General features: G+C 48.8%; 1 protein-coding gene and 1 long non-coding RNA gene across 2 annotated transcripts in view; both read left to right on the top strand.

Moving 5' to 3' along the window:
- Positions 1-5,370: 5,370 nt before the first annotated feature.
- On the top strand, positions 5,371-6,408 carry LOC123632387. The gene is made up of 3 exons (XR_006733361.1): positions 5,371-5,694; positions 5,848-6,197; positions 6,346-6,408. It is a non-coding gene; the product is annotated as an uncharacterized LOC123632387 (long non-coding RNA).
- Positions 6,409-8,882: 2,474 nt separating this feature from the next.
- Positions 8,883-19,347, top strand: part of LOC123631984 — a 56,114-nt gene continuing 45,649 nt past the window's right edge. Inside the window, 5 exon segments of the mRNA XM_045542121.1 lie at positions 8,883-8,947; positions 9,008-9,359; positions 9,738-9,813; positions 10,250-10,455; positions 10,544-10,691. Coding sequence (XP_045398077.1) covers positions 8,883-8,947; positions 9,008-9,359; positions 9,738-9,813; positions 10,250-10,455; positions 10,544-10,691 — 847 coding nt within the window.

Raw genomic sequence — 19,347 nt, 5'->3', positions numbered from 1 at the left:
GCACAGGACATGCACAGACGTTGCCCTTGAGTGCCGGTTCAAGGGTCTCCTGCCTACTCGTGACCCCGCGTCATCCCATCTAACTGTGATCGTTGCCCCACCCAAACACCTTCCTGTGATTTGCTGTCGGTTGGCTCCTTTTCCTGCCTCAGTGGGCCTTTCTGCTGGGCTCGAACTGGGAAGCCACAGGTTGCCTTATGTTTAAGGCTGTTCTGTCCCGAACGCGGCTGAACCAGCCTTTAGTGCCTGCCACCTTACCCACCTGTCCCCACCCCTGAGGACAAACTCTTGCCTTATAGACTTTATGGGCTTGGCTCTTAGATTCTGTAATTGCAGACTTCATTAGCACACACACTCACTTTAATTTTTAAATTTTTTTTTTTTTTAAAGTATAAGGAGAGGCTATTGACACCCGCTAGAGGCCTATCCATGAGGTCATCAGCGCATGCTAGAAAAATCGGGCTGGGTTTTGTCACTGGGCTGCCTCCCCTGTTCTTGTGCCAGATCCTTAGCACCATTTTACATGAAGGGACTTTTTCTTCCTATAGATTCATTGTATTAGCAGTTTTTATGCCCTCCTCTGGGTCTTAAATGCCTTCGAAAGTAACTTTGAAAGGAGGGCTTTAGAAAGCCATTTTCTGTGACCGCACGATTGGTATTGTTTTCCCACTTGCCAGTGCACTCTCACTTTTTGTTGTTGTTAGCAGTAAAAGAGGGCGGGGCGCGGTGGCTCCTAGCACTCTGGGAGGCCGAGGCGGGTGGATCACTCGAGGCCAGGAGTTCGAGACCAGCCTGAGCAAGAGCGAGACCCCCCCCCCATCTCTACTAAAAATAGAAAGAAATGATCTGGACAGCTAAAAATATGTAGAAAAAATTAGCTGGGCATGGTGGCGCATGCCTGTAGTCCCAGCTACTCGGGAGGCTGAGGCAGGAGGATCGCTTGAGCCCACGAGTTTGACGTTGCTGTGAGCTGGGCTGATGCCACGGCACTCACTCTAGCCCGGGCAACAGAGCGAGACCGGTTTTTTTTTTTTTTTTTTTTTTTTCTGGAGACAAACAGTAAAAGAAATGGATAATTTCATTTACTGCCTTTCCTTGGGGTCAGTGTGGTTCTTAAGAAACCTCCGTCACGGAGCCGCGAAAGCGGAGTCCCGTCTGGGTTGCCGGTGGTGGCTTTAGAAAGAGGAGGCAGGCGTGTCCGAACACGTCTTAGCGCCACGGCGCTGGAAAGCTTGGGCACCGCAGCTGTTTCAGAGGAATCTAAAGTCTGATCTTGTTTTCCAGAGATACGATTTGTTGCCTAACATCGGAAGCCATGATTTCCAGGACTCAAGCAGCAAGCCAGCGGTCTAGGCTGGCGGCTGCATCCACTTGGAAATCAGGACAAAGCTGGGCTTGACTTTCAGGAGCCCCCGTTTTGATAATACATTGGCACGGGGATCTCCTCTGAATAATATCATGTAGAAAGAAAAATTAGACCTTGAACAAAAATCTGTATATCTGTTGAAAATGACAGTCGTAACCATTGATTTGCCTTGTCCATTTGATGTTTTGAAAATTACAGTAATTATTTTTTTTTTTGCAACGAATATGGATACCACATAGTACTTTGGTGTTATCTGTTTTTAAGAAATAAAGTCTTTGGTTCACTCGATGAACTATTTATCAATTCTTACGGTGTGAAGAAAGGTCTCATGTTGTGTTTCTAGCCGTTGCTACAAAGAACCTTTATTTGCTCCATAACAGCAGAAAAATCCTTGCTGGTAAAAATTTCAGACTGGCTGAATATCCTGCAATGTCAAGATGACTGATGTCGAGTTGGGCGGATTGCTAACGAGTCGGATTTGAACACTAGGCTGTTGGAACCCAATAGGCGTCATCGGTGGCAGCAAGCCATAGCTTTCAAGTTTTAATAAAATGCACAGAAGAAAGCTGTCCTCATTCATTCTCCGAACAAAACATGCTTTGTGAGATGCTAAAAGGCGGGTATTGTAACATGCTAGGAATATGGCTGCCACCCCCTACCCCCCTCCCTGCCTACCTGATGATGCAGCTTCATTTTGGAAGGTGCAGGAAAATAATGTCATCTTGGTGTGGCTTACATTGTCATTTAAACCCCAAATTATGGTCTTAAAAAATTGCTGCTCCCTAGATTCCTGCTGGTGTGGTTTTTCTTTCACTTGACAAAATTCAAGACCATGCATATTTAGCAGTTTTGCTCAGACGGTGGTATAGAAATGATCCCAAGCTGTTATTAATTACATATGCAACGTCTTCGAAACAAGAGCCCCATTTCAGGGACCAAAAAAATATACATTATGTAGCATTTTAATGTCACACAAGTGCATTAGGAAGCATTCATTCATTCATTGGATGTTCCTTTTTATTGTTCAAAATACAGACTTAATTCACATATTTTTGCAAATTAAAAGGCTCTTTTGTTCTGCCACTGTTTGTTGGGGACTTTGGAGTTAGTCTGTTGCAAACACTGGATCCTGTTCAATGAATGCCAGGGCTTTATACCTACTACGTACTTGGACCTCAAAGAAGAATTTTACCAATTTCAAACCAGAAGTGGCTGTATATCTTATATACTGTTACATCCACCTAGGACTTGTAATAAGTGTTGGTTTGTGTGTTGTTAACAAAAAGTATTCAGCCATCACATCTATTTAAGAAAACTTTAAGCACATGATAGATTCCTTGCTAACGGCAGCATTGCCCATGACAATGTTTTCTCTGGGACAACTGGCTTCCCAATCGCTACAGAGACCACTTGTGCTGGGTACTGAACTGTTTATAAATGTAGCTTCATCTACTCACAATTTGGCCTTGGTTGTTTCCCCAGCGAGAGCCTGTTGTGTTTGGGATGTTAAAATGCTTCTCTGGCTTTCTGGGCTCAAGATTTCTGTGAGGAGTGAATCTAGACATTGGAATTTTCCTTGCAGAATTCTGATTTGCATTTTGGATCCTTATTAAAGTTATCTATGCCTTTGTGCCTCAAATGTTTACAATTTGTCTGGTTTTTACAGGCACAGGAGTGAATTGGAAGTAGATCTAGCAAGGGCATGAAAGAGAGACTAGGAGTAGTTTGGGATTTTTTTTTAATGTAAGAATTTTAAAGAAACAGGATTCTGAGGCTCAGAGAGGTTAAAATGAAAAGTAAGAAAACAGTTCACAGGCAAGTGTACAGTCTAGTGCATTTAACTAACCGTCTCGCCACTGCTCTCTGCAGCATCAGGAATATGTTCTCCCATTTAAGTACTTTTTTTCCCTTTTAAATAGATTATTTCCTACGTACCCCCTGCCTCATGCATGCAGAGCCTCCCTCACTATCAACATCCCCCACCAGAGTTGCACATTTGTTACAATTCATGCACCTACATTGACACATTGTTATTACCCAAAGCCCATGGTTTACATTAGAGTTCACTCTGGGTTGCACATTCTATGGGTTTGGACAAGTGTGTGTGACATGTAGCCACCAGTATGGCATCGCACAGAATGGTTTCACCACCCTGAAAACCCTGAGCTCTGCCTGTCCATCCCTCCTACGCCACCCTAACCCTTGGCAACCACTTACTTTTTACTCTCCACGGTTTTGCCTTTTCCAGAATGTTGTATCCTTGGGATCCCACAGTATGTAGCCTTTTCAGATTGGCTTCTTTCACTTAGTCATACGCATTTAAGGTTCCTCCATGTCTTTTCATGGCTGGGTAGCGTGTTTCTTATTAGTGCTAGATCATGTTCCATGTTGGATATATGTAAGTACACATGGACGTACTCGCAAAGCTCTTAGTCCTGCCGTGTCTGCTAAGTGATCTTGTCCACAGTTGCCCAAATGGGCAAAATCAACTTAGTGGATGTGTCCAAAATCACAATGTATTACTGGCAATAGAGCTGAGTATTGCTTATGAAACTTTTGGATATGCAGATGTGTGGGTGTTGGGGGGGGTCACAGTGCAAAGTGTGTGTCGGGGTAAGATTTGGAAGCCTCTCGTTGATATATTTGTGGATTTCACTTTGTTTATCTTTGATTGACTCCTGCTGTATTTGAGGCATTATACTGTCAAGGTAGAAAACATGACCCTGCCTGGGAAGAGGGAACAGTAGGCTTCGCACTGCTCTGCCAACACTTCCAGTGGCTTCTTTCTTCCTCACTTCCTGTTTCTTTCCCTCCCTCCCTCCCTCCCTTCCTTTCTTCCTCTCTTCTTATCTAAAATTCGCCTTTTAGTGCCTTTGCAATGTTTTGTAACCAACACTTCTACCTAGTTCCAAAACATTTTCATCAGCCCACAATAAAGCCTCACACCCATTAGCAGTCCCTCCCCATGCCCTCCTCCCCTCCCCCGGCCCGGCAGTCCCTGATCTGTTTTCTGTCTCTCCAGACTTGCCTCTACTGGGCATTTCATATAAATGGAATCACATAGTGTGTGGTCTTTGTGTCCGGGGTCTTTCACTTAGCATAAGTGAGTTTCATCCACGTTGTAACGTGTATCCGTGCTTTGTTCGTTCCTTTTTGTGGCTGAATAATATTCCATTATATGGACAGGGCAATTGGTTTCTCCCTTTATCCTTCGATTGACATTTGGGTTATTTCTGCCTCTGGCTGTTGTGAATAAAGCTACTGTGGACATTGCTTCCCAGGTGGTTGTGTGGACATGTGTTGTCGGTTCCCTTGGGTACATACCTAGGGATAGAATTGCTGGGTTAGATCGTGATTCTGTTTAACTTAACTGCCTGGTGGCCTCTTCAGGAATTGTGTCCTTATTGCAAAAACCTCATCCAGCAAGGGCTACCCTTGTGCAGCCACCCTGGCGTGGAGAACTTTGTCACCTTCTGAAGCGAGAGTCATTTGGGGCAGCCTGGTGGCAGCGGAGCGGGACTGGGAGCAGGGAGACCTGCACCTCGACTCCTCGGCCGGCCCGAGCGCCATTGCACCTTCTGGGCCTGCTCAGAGCGTGACAGGTGCAGCGGGGTGGCTGCCGCGTCCCAGCATCTCATGCACCCTCCGAGAAGGCGTGGCAAACTCTGGTGCATTCTCGGGAGTCCCCAGGTGAACTCAGGCGTTCACCCGTATGCCCAGCTTGGGGTACGGCAGTGAAGGGGTGGACACTGTCCCCTCCCTTGTGGAACTGGTGATAAGCGGGGAGAGGGAGACATCGCATGAGAAAACCTAACATTACAAACTGTGGGGTGGGGGTGCAGGAAAGCGGGGTATCGTAGGGAGGGACACGTCCTCCACTACAATTATGTCATTCTGACGTGTCTCCCGTCAGGAGATGGCGTCAGGTCTCAAAGCCAGGCAAGTCTAGCTTCCTCAGGAAAGTTCGTTGCTGTTCTGTGTCGTCCTTGTGTCATGTAATTTGCTCTTTCTCCCCCTCTGGGTGGAATCGCTGGGTTTCTTCCCTATTCTTCCGGACAGCGGCAGCCCCTGGAGACAGTCCTTGGCTCGCTGTGTCCCCACGTCCTGTTGGTAAACAGGAAGACAGGCTTTGCTTCAGGAAGTAGGCGGATTCCAGTGGGACGTGGCTCTGTGTACCTGCCGGTGGCCAGGAGAAAATGTCAGATCCGCCCCGAGGGTCTCCCAGGTGTTTGCCCACGAGGGTGGAGACGCCCTCTGGGACCTGGGCTCCTTCGAGGAGAGCAGACTTCACCATTACCAGTGGGGACATTTTGGAAAAAGAGAAAGTGGTACACATTTGACAATCATGTTCAACCGTTTCTGTTGATTTGTTTGCAGGGGATTCTAGAGAGAGTAGGGAAGAAGGTGCGTGGTAAGAATGCAGTTTGAAGAGTAGTTTTCTAAGTATAATTTGTATTTCTTGCTTTTGTCTGAAATTAAAGTGGTAGGAAAAAAACGACCATCATATGCCTCGTGGAGAGGTCGCACGGGCTGGGGTCCCAGTCTTCTGCACGGCTCGAACCCGGGCCCCAGCAGCAGCACGGCAGTGAGCTCCCGAGAGCCTGGCGGGACTTCTGGTCACAGCGACATCCCCCGTGCGTGGCAGCCTGAGCCTGATCTGCTGCGACACAAGCTACAGGACAGTTTCCCCACATTTTCACGGAGGGCCTCTGTAGTTGTATTGGTTTGTCTTTCCCGGCTTGGTTGTTTTTCTCTTATAACTAAATGTCTTCCTCCTTGTTTTGTGTCTAGCCTGTCTCTTCAGGTCTTTACCAGTGACCAGATGGTGCACGTGAGTGTGTGGGGTGGGGGTGTCAGTGGGTGTTTGTTGGGGAGGGTCTGGGTGTGTGTGGGGTGCGTGTGAGGTGGGTTTGGGTGTCTCTGTAGCTGCATCTGGCCCTGTGTGTGTGTGTGTGTCGTGTCCCTGTGTGTGTCTCCAGGTGCGCGTACAGAAAGAAGAAGGGTTGGAACTCTCTGGAGCCCCCCCTCCTGGAAGCCTTCGGTCCTCAGCTTGGGAGCCCTCCTGTGGGAAGATAAATGACTGTCACCTCACTGATCTCAGGGACTAAAGGGCACTAAGGATTATTCCTTCCATTGTCCCACAGGGTGGAGTGGATCACACCTGGCCTCTCTGACCTTGTCAATCACGGGTTAGGCTACAGGTGGGTGAATCCAGCTGGGAAAGGCTCTTGGTGACACGTCCGCCACAGGGCCAGGGCCATCCCCTGGGGAGCATTTAAGACCTTCCTGCTCAGGCCACACCCCAGGTCAATCAGCCTGTCCCCCAGGAACTGCCGTGCTTGGGGCTCACAGAAGAGCTTTAATATTATTATTTTTTTAGTCAGAAGGAAAAAAGCCTGACTATAATATTATAATAATAAATCCAGCCTGGATCCTATTTCTCTTTATATTATATTAATACCAACACAGTCATAAAATATACTTTTTAATATATTTTTATGGAGGAAGAGGCCCATGGAAGTGCTAAGATGGCCCTGACCAGCTGGTGGCTCCGGCATGACCCCAGGTCACCGGCCCGGCCTGGTGGCTGGTGTTAGTGTGCAGGGCTCCGTCATTGATGTGGGAGTCCACGGCGCCGAGGTTTATTCGGTCGGGGCTACTGGGTGTGTGACACGTTCCCCAGACACAGCAGCAGATAGGAGGGCGGGCTGCGTGCTCTCGGGGAATCTAAACAAGAACGTCATTTCAGGATCGCTTTGTGCATTATGATAAGGTAATCTTGCGTGTAAACATTTCCTCGAATATTGTCTTCACCAATCCTGCCAAGGACTATTCCAGATTGAAAGGAAAAGCATCATCGTTTTACAAACAAAGTAACAGAGGTTCGGAAATAAGTGTGATTTACACTGGGCAGCTGAGCAATTCATAGCAGAGTGACTCCTGGTCCCGAAATTCGCCTTGGGCTTGTTAAAATACAGATTCCTGGGCCCTGTGCATGGAGATTCTGATTCAGAGGGGGCCCAGGAATATGCATTTTTAAGAAATGGCAGGGCGTTGTGGCATGCGCCTGTAGTCCCAGCTACCTGGGAGGCTCAGGCAGGAGGCTGGCTTGAGCCCAGGAGTTCGAGGCTGCGGTGAGCTATGACCGTGCCTGTGAATGGCCACGCCACTCCAGCCTGGGCAACTAGTGAGACCCCATCTCTTAAAAAGAAGGAAGAAAGAAAGTGCCCAGGTGCTTCCTAAGGACAGGCACGTTTGAGAAATGCTGTTCCGTGAGTACTGAGATCAGATGGGCCAGAGAGAAGACACGGAAGTCAGGGCTCTCAGCCTCACTCCGGGGCCAGATCATCCTTGCTGAGGAGGCCAGGACTGTGCGTTGTATAACAGGATGCTCAGCATCACCCCGGGCTCTGCCCACTAGATGCCAGCAGCAGTCCCCAGTTGTGACAATCAAAAATGGCTCCAGACATCGCTAAATATCCCCTAGTGGGGACAACATCGCTCCCATTGAGAGCTCTTGGGCAAAGTGCACGGGTCGAAGAAAACATTTCCCGTGCTTGAGAATCGGGTGTCTCTCACTCACCCCAGCCTGTGGTTAAAATATGCCGATTTCCGTACCAAGGAATGCAGCACTGACACATGCTACGATGTGGGCGAACCCCGAAAACACGCTGAGTGAAAGTAGCCAGACATAGGTCACGTAGTGTATGACTCCATTTATATGAAATATGCAGAATAGGTGACCCACAGAGACAGAAAACAGACTGGCTGGCGGTTGTCAGGGCTGGGAGGAGGGGAATGACTGCTTCGTGGGTACGGGGTCTCCTCTGGGGCTGATGAAAATGTTTGCAACTAGAGGTGGGGGCTGCACAACACTGGGAATGTACTAATTGCCACTGAATTGTTCACTTTAAAATTGCTTAATTTTTTGCAGGTGAATTTCACCTCAATAAAACATGCCAATTTGTATCATCTAATGTGACAACTGGTAAGATGGGGATGGAGTGAATTGTGAATGCAGTGTACATCGGAGTGGTTATTTAAATGGAGTAGTAACCATTCACAAGTGTAACAAAACTATAATAGCCAATTAAATAATTGGAAAGCAAAGGGTAGAATTTGAGGACAGGACTTCGGAATCAACATCTTTGGAATGAGTACAGTGCTGGGTTCTAGTGGACCGTACATGCTTGCTGAATCTGGGAAGAAAAAACGAAGTGAAAACAGTTAATTCATCAAGACCGGAGACCGAGCCACTTGCAACCGTTGTGTGGCTGAGGCAAGTCATTTAAACCTCCCAGAGTTCCTCTCTTCTCTAAAGAGGCAGGCTGATGCTTCCAGCTCTAAATGCCTGTGTTGGGAAACGGACAGGTCCCAGGGGAGACTATGGACATGTCAGAACATTCTAGAACACTTCAGAACATACTGGAACATGCCAGGAGATAGCGCTCTTGACCTGTGAGGGGCAAGCTTGGAGGGGAGCTAGGGAACCCCTTGAGACACAGGTGTGGCACCCATGAGCAAGTGTCAGGACCAGGCAGTGTGCAGCTTTGACAAGCTGGAGCAGAACGAGCCAAGCAGGTGAGACTCCATTTTGCAAGAACCGGCTACCTGTGTCCCCTCCCCACCGTCTGCTGCCAGGTGTGGGTGTCTGCAGCAGCACACCTGGGTCAGCACGAGGACGGAGCTGGCAGCCACCCTGGCAGGTCACTTGAAAGCCCCTCAGCCCTTCCTTCCACCCGTGGGCCGTGGGGGCTGCCTCCCTGCCTGGACTGAGAGTGCCATCGTCAAGGCAACTCTTTTGCATCCACCTGTGTCCTCCTTGGGTCATGGGTCACAGGGCCCATTCCTGGGAGCAGGAACAAGCGTGTTACAGTCCTCACGTGAGGGTCATTACCGTGGGGCCCCAGCAGCTGGGGGGAACGAACGCCGGGCAGGTGTGTTTCTGCCGGGCTACGTGGAAGCGGGGGTTGATTACAGAGCTGAGGCCCAGGTGAGGTGGCTCGTGGGTCTCTGAGTAGCTAAGAAATGGGGGGGACAGGCGGTGGCAGAGGCAGGCCTCTTACTGCAGAAAGAAGCACTTGGACTCTACCTAGACGCTCCTCCGTCAACTGCCGCTCACACAGGGCTTCCAGGGAAGAACTGTTTGGGATTTTTGGCAAATAGCTTCATTGAGATGTCATTCACATGCCACACAACTCACCGATGCAAGGTGTACGATTCATAGTTTTTTAGTATTAATACGAGTTGTGCGACCACCACCACAATCAATTTTAGAACACTTCCACATCTCAACAAGAAGCCCCATACCCCGTCGTTGTCCCCGCCAACCCCACCCTGGCAACCGCTGACGTATTTTCTATCTCTACAGATTTGCCCATTCTGGACATTTCATGTAAACAGAGTCATAGAACATGGCTTCTTTCACTTTACAGAATGTTTTCAGGGTGCGTCCGTGTTGTGGCGTGAAAGCCACGTCATGACCAGGTAGTGTGCCCTTGCCTGGACATCCCACATTTTGTTTATCCGTGCATCTATTGATGGTTACTTTATCTTTAAAAAGTTCACGATTCTATAACTGCTACTCATCGTATTGGCTGTGCAAAAAAAAAAAAAAAAAAAAAGCTTTGTGCCATTTGTGGTAAAATGATTTAAACAGTTTTCTTCCATATTCTTTTAAAAATGATCACTGTGGTAAGCCTGGGTAGGACGTGTTGAATATGAAAAGGTGGCTATTAATGCGTTTGCCAGGACAGAACTGGGGCTGTCCCGGGCACGTGCCACGTGTGGACGCCGCTCCTGAGGCCAGGTGGGAGCGATGCCCCGCCTCGGTCCAGCTGAGAGTCTGCCCCTGGTTAAAAGCCCACATGTGATTTTTTTCAGGCCTGATTACAGGCGATCGCAAAGGATTTACCCGGCAGGCTCCGGGGGCTGCCCTCCCACCCCGCCCCTGGGGCACGGCCGTGCACCGCAGCCTCCGAGGGCAGGGTGATGCCAGCTCTGCTATCTGCATTCAGACGTCTGCATTCCCAGCCCTGCAGCCTTCAGTCCCAGATCTCTGCGTCTGCAGCCTCGGGCAGGTGGCCCTGGTGAGGCCTTTTCATGGGGGGAAGGAGGAGAACCTGGAAGTTACTTTCCCCCACTCTGACTCAGGACCCCATACTTTGCCACTTCTAGCTGCCTCCTGCACCACCCCCAGTCCGTGAAACTGCCAGGACCCCACATCCGGCTGGTGCACCTGACCCTCGGCTGCTGCCCAGTCCCCGGGAAGCTGGAAGAGGTGGTCGTGCTTTCTCCAGTGTTAGCCTCTGGCTGTACCGTGGCGGTGAGTGATCTGGGGCTTCACTCTCCCATGTCTGGGGGTGCTCTAATGGGCTCCCCAGACGCCGGCAGCTCTGCGGGGCTCCTGGCATTAGATCTCTGATTACGAAATGGCGCTGACCTGTGATTAGTAAAGCGAAATTAGTGGGAGGTGAGCAGGTTTGCAGATGCCGGGAGCGTAACGACCAATCATCATGGTTCACCCCTGTCACAGAGCGACTGTGAGTGTCGTGTTGACGCCTGCCATGGGCAGGATGTGTTCTGTCATTTCATTTCACAATGATTCTGTAAGGTGAGTGTCCCCTCTCTGTTTAATAGACAAAGAAACTGAAATTCTCAAAGGTGTAGTTACTGGTCCCAAGTTCTAAGCTGGGACTCGGCTAAAATGTCAACCCTCCCAGACCCAACCTTTCCTTTCCTTTTTGTGCTTGAACTTTTTTCTCTTAGCACTCACAAACTATGCATTTTCCTGTTTTCTGGGACGGAGGCAGCCCCCACGGCCCACTGGTGGAAGGAAGTGGGTAGGGGGTTTCAAATGACCTGCCAGGGTGGCCACCAGCTCCGTCCTCACGCTGACCCAGGTGTGCTGCTGCAGACACCCATACCTGGCAGCAGACGGTGGGGAGGGGACACAGGTAGCCGGTTCTTGCAAAGTGGAGTCTCACCTGCTTGGCTCGTTCTGCTCCAGCTTGTCAAAGCTGCACACTGCCTGGTCCTGAGACTTGCTCAGAGGTGCCAGCCCTGTGTCCCAGGCTGCCCATAATTCTACCACTGAAAAATCAGCTTATCTATCTCGTTTCTCCTCTGTCTCCCTGCGCCAGAAAGTTGGCTCCACGAGGGCAGGGCCTTTCGTCTGTCTTGCCTCTCAGTGCTGTGTCTCTCACGCCTAGAACAGTGCCTGGCACACAGTAGGCGCTTGCTGTTTGGGGAAGTCCCCACGACCACCGTCTGGAAGGACTTCAGAACTGGGAAGAGTCACTCTACTCATGGTTATGGTTTATTACAGGGAAAGATAAAGTAAAATCTGCAGAAGGAAAAGACATGTAGGGCAGAGTCCGAGGAAACCAGGCACGAGCTTCCAGTTACCCTGTCCCAGTGGCCCGTGTGGACGGCACTTGCTTCACCCTTCAAGGGAGTGTGGCAACATGCACAGAGCACTGACGGCCATGGGAGCTTGCCGGAGCCTTGGTGTCCAGGGTTTTTCTTGGCAAGTGGTGGTGGCCAATTGCCTGCATGGCTGGCTTTGCCTCCCGCCCCTCTAGAGATCACGCCGCTACCGCATGGACCAAGCAGCCACCAGAAATCACACTGTGACCAGAGAGTAGCCGGCTTGGCCCAGGCTGCAGGTAAACAGACACTGACCTCTTATCAGGCAGGATGTCCCCAGGGATGTTACTGCATTAGTGCTCAATGAAGACTGGCCCTGGAGGCCTCGCTGGCGTTGGGTGGCGGGGAGGGAACTGGGCTCAGGAGGTGGTGGCACTGCAGCTCCAGCTAGGAGAAAACGGAGAAGGGTTAGCAGGTAACTCCACTCCCAGATGCCGACTGAGTGAGGCTGGGACTCAGAAGACAGGGCCAGGCAGACCAGCTGCTGCTAACAGGTGTTTCACTAGTGGATGTGGGGCTGGGACTTGGGCCTGGAGGGCCCCATGCTGGGTGTGTCCCTTCTACTTTTTGAGTCTCAGATGGTGACAGCCATGGGCAGGAGGGAGCAGGCAGACAAATCTGGGCTCCCCTGTTGCCCTGAAATCCCGGCTGCTCCGTCGGTCCTTTGGGCTCTCGGAGCTCCATGGAGCCCGGCTTGCATGAGGGGTCTCTGTCGCTTCATGGCGTGTGGTCTGGATGGCTGGAGCCTTAATCCCGGGGGAAGAGGCCTTGAGGTAGCCTCATGGGTGATTCAAAGGGCCTGCAGTCGTCTAGGTTCTTCTTTTGCCTGAAGGAAAACGAGTGATTCCAGGAGCGCATCGCTCACAGGAGACCTCCCAGTACCCTACACGAGAGCCATGAGAATTTTAATTTTGTCCCCATAATATTCTGCTAAAAAGCAATGCAAGGATGCGTAGTATGTGATCATTGATTGTGCCACTGAGTTTGAGTCTCTTTGATTTCCACTCCTCTGCTCCCGTGTAGGTGTTGGTTCCTAATACGTATCCTATTCGTTTAACAATCGCCGAATGTTTTTTGAGTACCTCCCCGTGTGTGAATATCTGCAAGATTACTTGCTTGAAGCAGACTTTCTGGGACGATGAAAATGTGCCTCTTCCTTGTGGCCACAGCATGAAGGTGACTCGAGGGAGAGATACAGGAGGGAAGGTGGTCTCTGCCCTGGGAAATATACTGCCTGTTTTTGAGAGTTTCACACACTCCAAGGGTGGAGCTCTCTGTCTTCCCCCTTCCCCCTGCAAAACATCCACACGCCGTGTCCTGCTTTTCCCTGATGGCCCCATGTCCTCGTTCTCCATGAGTCGCCAATATTTCATCCAGGCTTCTTGGCCTTTTTACTTAAAAACAATTTATTTTTGAATAAGCATCGTATACCCTAGAATAAAATTCAAATTGTACCATAACAGTGGACTCTCCCTCACACCTCTGGCCCTTCACCCAGTTTTTCCCCCAGACAAAACCCTTGTTCCCAGTTCTGGGGGATCCTTCCAGAGAGTTCTACACATTCACAAGAAAAATACATGGATTTGCTCTTCTTTTTTTTTTTTTTTGAGACGGAGTCTTTGTTGCCTGGGCTAGAGTGAGTGCCGTGGCGTCAGCCTAGCTCACAGCAACCTCAAACTCCTGGGCTGAAGCGATCCTCCTGCCTCAGCCTCCCGAGTAGCTGGGACTACAGGCATGTGCCACCATGCCCGGCTAATTTTCTCTCTATATTTTTAGTTGTCCAGATAATTTCTTTCTATTTTTAGTAGAGACGAGGTCTCGCTCTTGCTCTTGCTCAGGCTGGTCTCGAACTCCTGACCTCGAGTGATCCACCTGCCTCAGCCTCCCAGAGTGCTAGGATTACAGATGTGAGCCACTGCGCCCGGCCTACATGTTGTTTTAAACTGCTAAATTTAGCAGCTTAAAGCAACACCTATGTATTCTGGTAATGTGTTGTGACAGCAATAAAAAATTAATATAGGTAAATTTCTAAAAGTGGTACATCTTCTAGAAGTGGGTTAAAAGTAAGTGCACATTAAATTTTAGCAGTTTTGCTAGATTTCTTCCTTAAAGGTTGTGCTAATTTCTGCCCCCATAATAGTGGATGTATGTGCTTATTTCCCTACAGTTAGCCAAAATCCTGTTTTGTCACAATGTTTTATCTTTTTTTTTTTTTTTGAGACAGAGTCTCGCTCTGTTGCCTGGGCTAGAGTGAGTGCTGTGGCATCACCCTAGCTCACAGCAACCTCAAACTCCTGGGCTTAAGCGATCCTACTGTCTCAGCCTCCCCAGTAGCTGGGACTACAGGTGTGCACCACCATGCCTGGCTAATTTTTTTTTTTTCTATACATATTTTTAGTTGGCCAGATAATTTCTTTCTATTTTTAGTAGAGACGGGGTCTCGAACAATGTTTTATCTTTATCAACGGGTAAATGAACAGGATATCTCATGGTAGTTTGTGAAAAATAATTGGAGTATAATTGACATACAATGAACTGTGCATATTTAAAGTATAGAATCTGATCGATATTGACATATGTTTATACCCATGAAACTATCACCACAATCAGGATAGTGAACATTTATTATCTTCAAAGTTTTCCTCCCTGGGATCCTGCCTTTCGTACCTCCCCAGGCAACCGCTGATCTGCCGTCTGTCACTATAGAATAGCTTGCATTTTCTAGAATTTTATATAAATGGGGTCATACAGAACGTATTTTTTTTTCCTGGTGTTTTTCACTCAGAACTATTGTGAGGTTCATTGTGTTGTTGTGAGCACCAGTTCTTCTTTGTTGCTGAGTAATATTCCATTGTGTGGATGTAGCACAATTTGTCCATTCACTATCAGTGGACATTTGGGTGTTTTCCGGTTTTGAGCTACTACAATCAAAGCTGCAGTGAATATTCATGGGCGAGTCTGTGTGGTTGCTCTTCTTGCTCGTGTCTCAGTGGAGTAGCTGGGTCACATGGTAGGTGTGCGTTTAACTTTAAAGAAACACAGTTGCTACTTTTAATTTGCATTTCTTTTATGGCTGAGGTTGAGGCTCTTAGTATGATGAAAATCTATTTGTGTCCTTTTTGCGTCATTTTCTGTGAACAGGGTGCTCTCGTATACTTTGTCTGTAATTTTTTTTTTTTTGGAGACAAGGTCTTGCTCCATGGCCCAGGCTAGAGCACCATGGCCTGATCGGAGCTCATTGTGACCCCAAATTCCTAAGCTCAAGCTATCCTCCCACCTTAGCTTCCTGAGTAGCTGGGACTACAGGCACGTGCCACCATGCCTGGCTAATTTTTAAACATTTTTTTTGTAGAGATGGAGTCTTGCTATGTTGCCCAGGCTGGTCTCAATCTTCTGGCCTCAAGTGATCCTCCCACCTTGACCTCCCATAGTGCTGAGATCACAGGAGTGAGCCACTGCGCCCAGGCTTTTGGAATAATCTCTCTCCCCAACTGCATGCAATGCTATTTTTATGTGATAACTCCTGTGTACTTCCTTGTTGCCCCTCCATTCTCCACTTGAACCCAATGTGGAGCCGGAAGACACTTACCAATCATTTCTGACCCCTTCATTTTGCCAATGAGTAAACAAGCCCAGAGAAGTTAAGTAACCTTTCTAAGGTCACACAGTAATTGAACAGATAAGCAAAGAGATGAGCCATCACCCCCCACCCCCTCCCCCATGACCCTGGCTTTTCCAACATTACTAATTATCACCAGGAAGCAGGCTTCTCCCTGTGATCTTTATCTCAAAGATAAGAGATGCTGCAGTTGTCATTCATCGAGGCCAAAACCTTAAGTGACATCTTCCACTCAGGCGGGAAAACACACTGCGCCCCCTGCTGGTTAGGTCGTCTCTACACCGGGGATATGTCTGACCTTCACACTCGCTCTAGCTCTGCAAAATGGCACTATCTTTTGGTGGTTTAAAAAGAAAGCTCCTCCAGTCTGAAAAGGCTGCATGCTGCGTGATTCCAACTCTATGACATTCTGGAAAAGGCGAAACTATGGAGACGGTGCAAAGGTCTGTGGTTGCCAGGGGCTGTGGGAGGAGGGGGGACCAGGCAGAGCACAGGGGAATTTTAGAAGCCTTCTTAACTCTGGTGACTCTGACCTGAGTGTGATGGGCCTTACCTCGTCCTCTGGCTTAATTCACGTGGACTGGAAGCTTCATCCCCAGTCACTGGGAAACGGGGTCCCACAAGTTCTCTCCAGGGAGAAGCGGGACTTTCTTAGTCCTGGTGGCAGGAAGAGCAGGTGGGAAGCTGGTCTGTGGCAAGTGGCTGGTCTGGAGGGTCTGACTTTTGCCAGTGGAGTCCTTGAGTCCCAGTGTCCCATCAGACCACTTCACACGTTTTGAGCCAGGGACGGTGGAGATAAGTGAGGCTGGAGGTGTGGCCCCCCGCCCCCACCGCCTTGGCAGACTCCGGTAGACTGAGGCCGTGCAACCCGGCTAGTCATCGGCATGGCCTCGAGGGAGGGCCTGGGTTGGGTCTAGAAATCTGCATTTGTGGCCAGTACCCCTGGGATGTTGCTCTGTTGACTGGAAACCACATCAAAGATTGCAAGGTTTTTGCTCAGGTTCTTGACTTTTTTTTTTTTTAAGATGGAGACTCGCTCTGTCACCTGTGCTAGAGTGCTGTGGCATCACCATAGCTTACAGCAACCTCCAATTCCTGGGCTCAAGCGATTCTCCTGCCTCAGCCTCCTGAGTACCAGGGACTACAGGGGCATGCCACCACGCCCAGCTGATTTTTCTAGTTTTAGTAGAGATGGGGTCTTGCTCTTGCTCAGGCTGGTCTCGAACTCCTGACCTCCAGTGATCCTCCTGCCTCAGCCTCACAGAGCGCTAGGATTATAGGCCTGAGCCACAGCGCCCAGCCAGGTTCCTGACTTTGGATGGTGCCAGAACCCAGGCCTGTGGGCAGAGACTAGCGTCTCCTGAGGGAGAAGATGGCAGAAGAAAGCGATACTCACTGAGCACGGCTGCCAGAGTTTAAATATATGAGGTTACTTTAAATATGAAGTTTCTTTAAGTACTGAGTTTGACAGTTGGTATCTCTGACATTTCATGTTGACACTATTTGTTTTATTTTTATTGTGGAGGTATATCCTCAGTCTTTCAAACGCACAGTTTGGCTTGTGCTTATCTTTCAAATTTTTCTTTTTAGAGCAATTTTTGTGAAACCATGGATAAGTCAAAAATTCGTGTTACTTTCAAATATGAATTCCGTCATGGAACCAATGCAGCGCACAGCTCGGAATATCACTGAAGTGTTTGGGAGGGATGTGGCTAATGCATAGTATGTCGATGGTTTGAGAAGTTCCATTCTGGTGATTTTAATCTTGAAAATGAGTCATGTAGGCAACCTGTGACCAAGGTGGATAATAAGCTGAAAGCTTTAGTGGAAGAGAACCCATCTCAACCTATGTGTGAATTAGCAAGGTTTGACGTTACTATTTCAACGATATTGGAGCATTTGAAACAAATGGGCAAGGTAGAGAAGCTAGACAGATGGTTCTGCACGAATTAAACGAGTGTCAGAAGAGGAATCATCTCGAAGCTTGCCTTTCTTTGCTGTCACGACATAAAGGCAAACCATTTCTACACCCTATTGTTACATATGACGAAAAATGGATTCTTTTTGACAATCACAAGTGTTCAGCACAGTGGTTGGTTAAAGATGAAATGCTGAAACACAGTCCAAAACCAAATATTCATCATAAAAAGCTAATGGTGTGTGTTTGTGGTCTAGCACTGGTAATATCCACTACAGCTTCATGAAACCTGGTCAATCGATTATGACAGATGCCTGTGGCAACCAACTGGATGAAATGGTGATGATGCTTTGTGATTAAGCAGCAGAGATTGGTCAATAGACACAGGCCAATCCTCTTGCAAGACAACACTTGACCACATGTCCCACAAACAATGCTGCTCAAACTACAGATACTGGACTTGGAAACTCTCTGTCATCCACCATATTCACCAGACCTTGCCCCAACTGACTACCACTTTTTCCAGGCTTTGGATCACTTCTTGCAAGGAAAAATATTCCATTCTCAACAAGCTGCAGAAAACACCTTTCACAATTTCTTCACCGCTGGCTCTCCAGGCTTCTTCACTGCTGGCACAAACAAGCTACCGTTAAGAGGGCAAAACTGTGTGGACAGTTTAGGTGCATCCTTTGATTAATTGTACTGCTTCTTGTTTGAGAGATAATAGACTACACTTTTGATTCTAAATCGGACATTTCATATTTAGTGACCTAAATAACAGGACTCTGGAGCCTGATTGGGTTAAAATCCTCATGGGCTGTGTGACTCTGGGCAAGTGACTTAACTTCTCTGTGTCTTGACTTCCTTGTCTGTACCATGGGATGAAGCTAGTTCCACCTTGCAGAGTCCCCCCGCCCGCCCTCCGCCCCGGAATTGATTGAATAATATACAAGGAGGCCTAGGAGGGATTTGCCCAAAGCCTGATACAGTTTGCTACAGTTTCCATTATTATTATTATTACCATTATTATCTATTCTTTGAGGTCCCAAGGAAATTGCTCCTTCATAAGCTGCCACCAGTGATTCTGTGGCACAATAACTGTTCCCCTCGCTGAAAGAGGGCTCTCCTCTGTGCCTTGCGTCGTCTGCGTGGGCATCTCGCTTCCTCGCTGAGATAGGAGCCCCTGCAGGCCAGCCCTCTGGGATGCGGTTTTTCCTTAGCATTTAGTGGCCACCTCAGGACTCCCCCCCCCCCCCGACCCCTGGCAGTGTAAGCAGAAGGTCCTTTTCGGTCTCGAGCCCTGTGCATCGGGGCTGCCGAGTCCTGCCGTGAAAATGTTTGAGCTGGGGGGAGGGGAGGTGGAATTATTGGTTTCAAAATATGGGCCAAGCCTGAAAGCATAAATGATTGTTTCCGTAAAACACGATGTGTCAACCCGTCAACCGTGTCTTAATGTGGCGCTGCGAAAGTTCTATTCAAAGTCCATTTAACTGTCCGTCAACAGAGAAATGGATACACAAAATGCGCTCCGTCCATTGGGAGCAATGTCATTGAGCCGTAAGAAGGAATGAGGTACTGACTGATGCCACCACGCGGGTGACCCTCGAGAACGTCACGCGGAGTAGAAGGGGCAGACGCAAGAGGGCTCTTGCTGAATGGCTCCGTCTATAGGCAGTGTCCGGAATAGGCAGATTCATAAATTCAGAAAGCGGATCCGTGGTGGCCCGGGCTGGGGACGAGGGCAGTGAGCAGCGACGGCTTGCTGGGTTTGGGGTTTCCTTCTGTGGCAGTGAGAAGGTTCTGAGATTGGCTGTGGTGGTGATGGCACAACTCCCCGGAAATACCGGAAACTATCGTACACTTTAAGGGGGAGCATCGTCTGCTATATACTGTATCTCAATAAAGTGGTTTATAAAAAGCGTGTTTATTGTGGGAAGTAGGTGCAGATGAGGGAGGGCTCGTCCCCAAAGCCTGCGAATGGCTCGCAGAGGTCACGCTCCAGGAGCTTGGCTACCT

The sequence above is a fragment of the Lemur catta genome, chromosome 2, assembly GCF_020740605.2.
Source record: "Lemur catta isolate mLemCat1 chromosome 2, mLemCat1.pri, whole genome shotgun sequence".
Classification (NCBI taxonomy): Eukaryota; Metazoa; Chordata; class Mammalia; order Primates; family Lemuridae; genus Lemur; species Lemur catta.
This window is presented reverse-complemented; position numbering and strand designations above follow the sequence as displayed.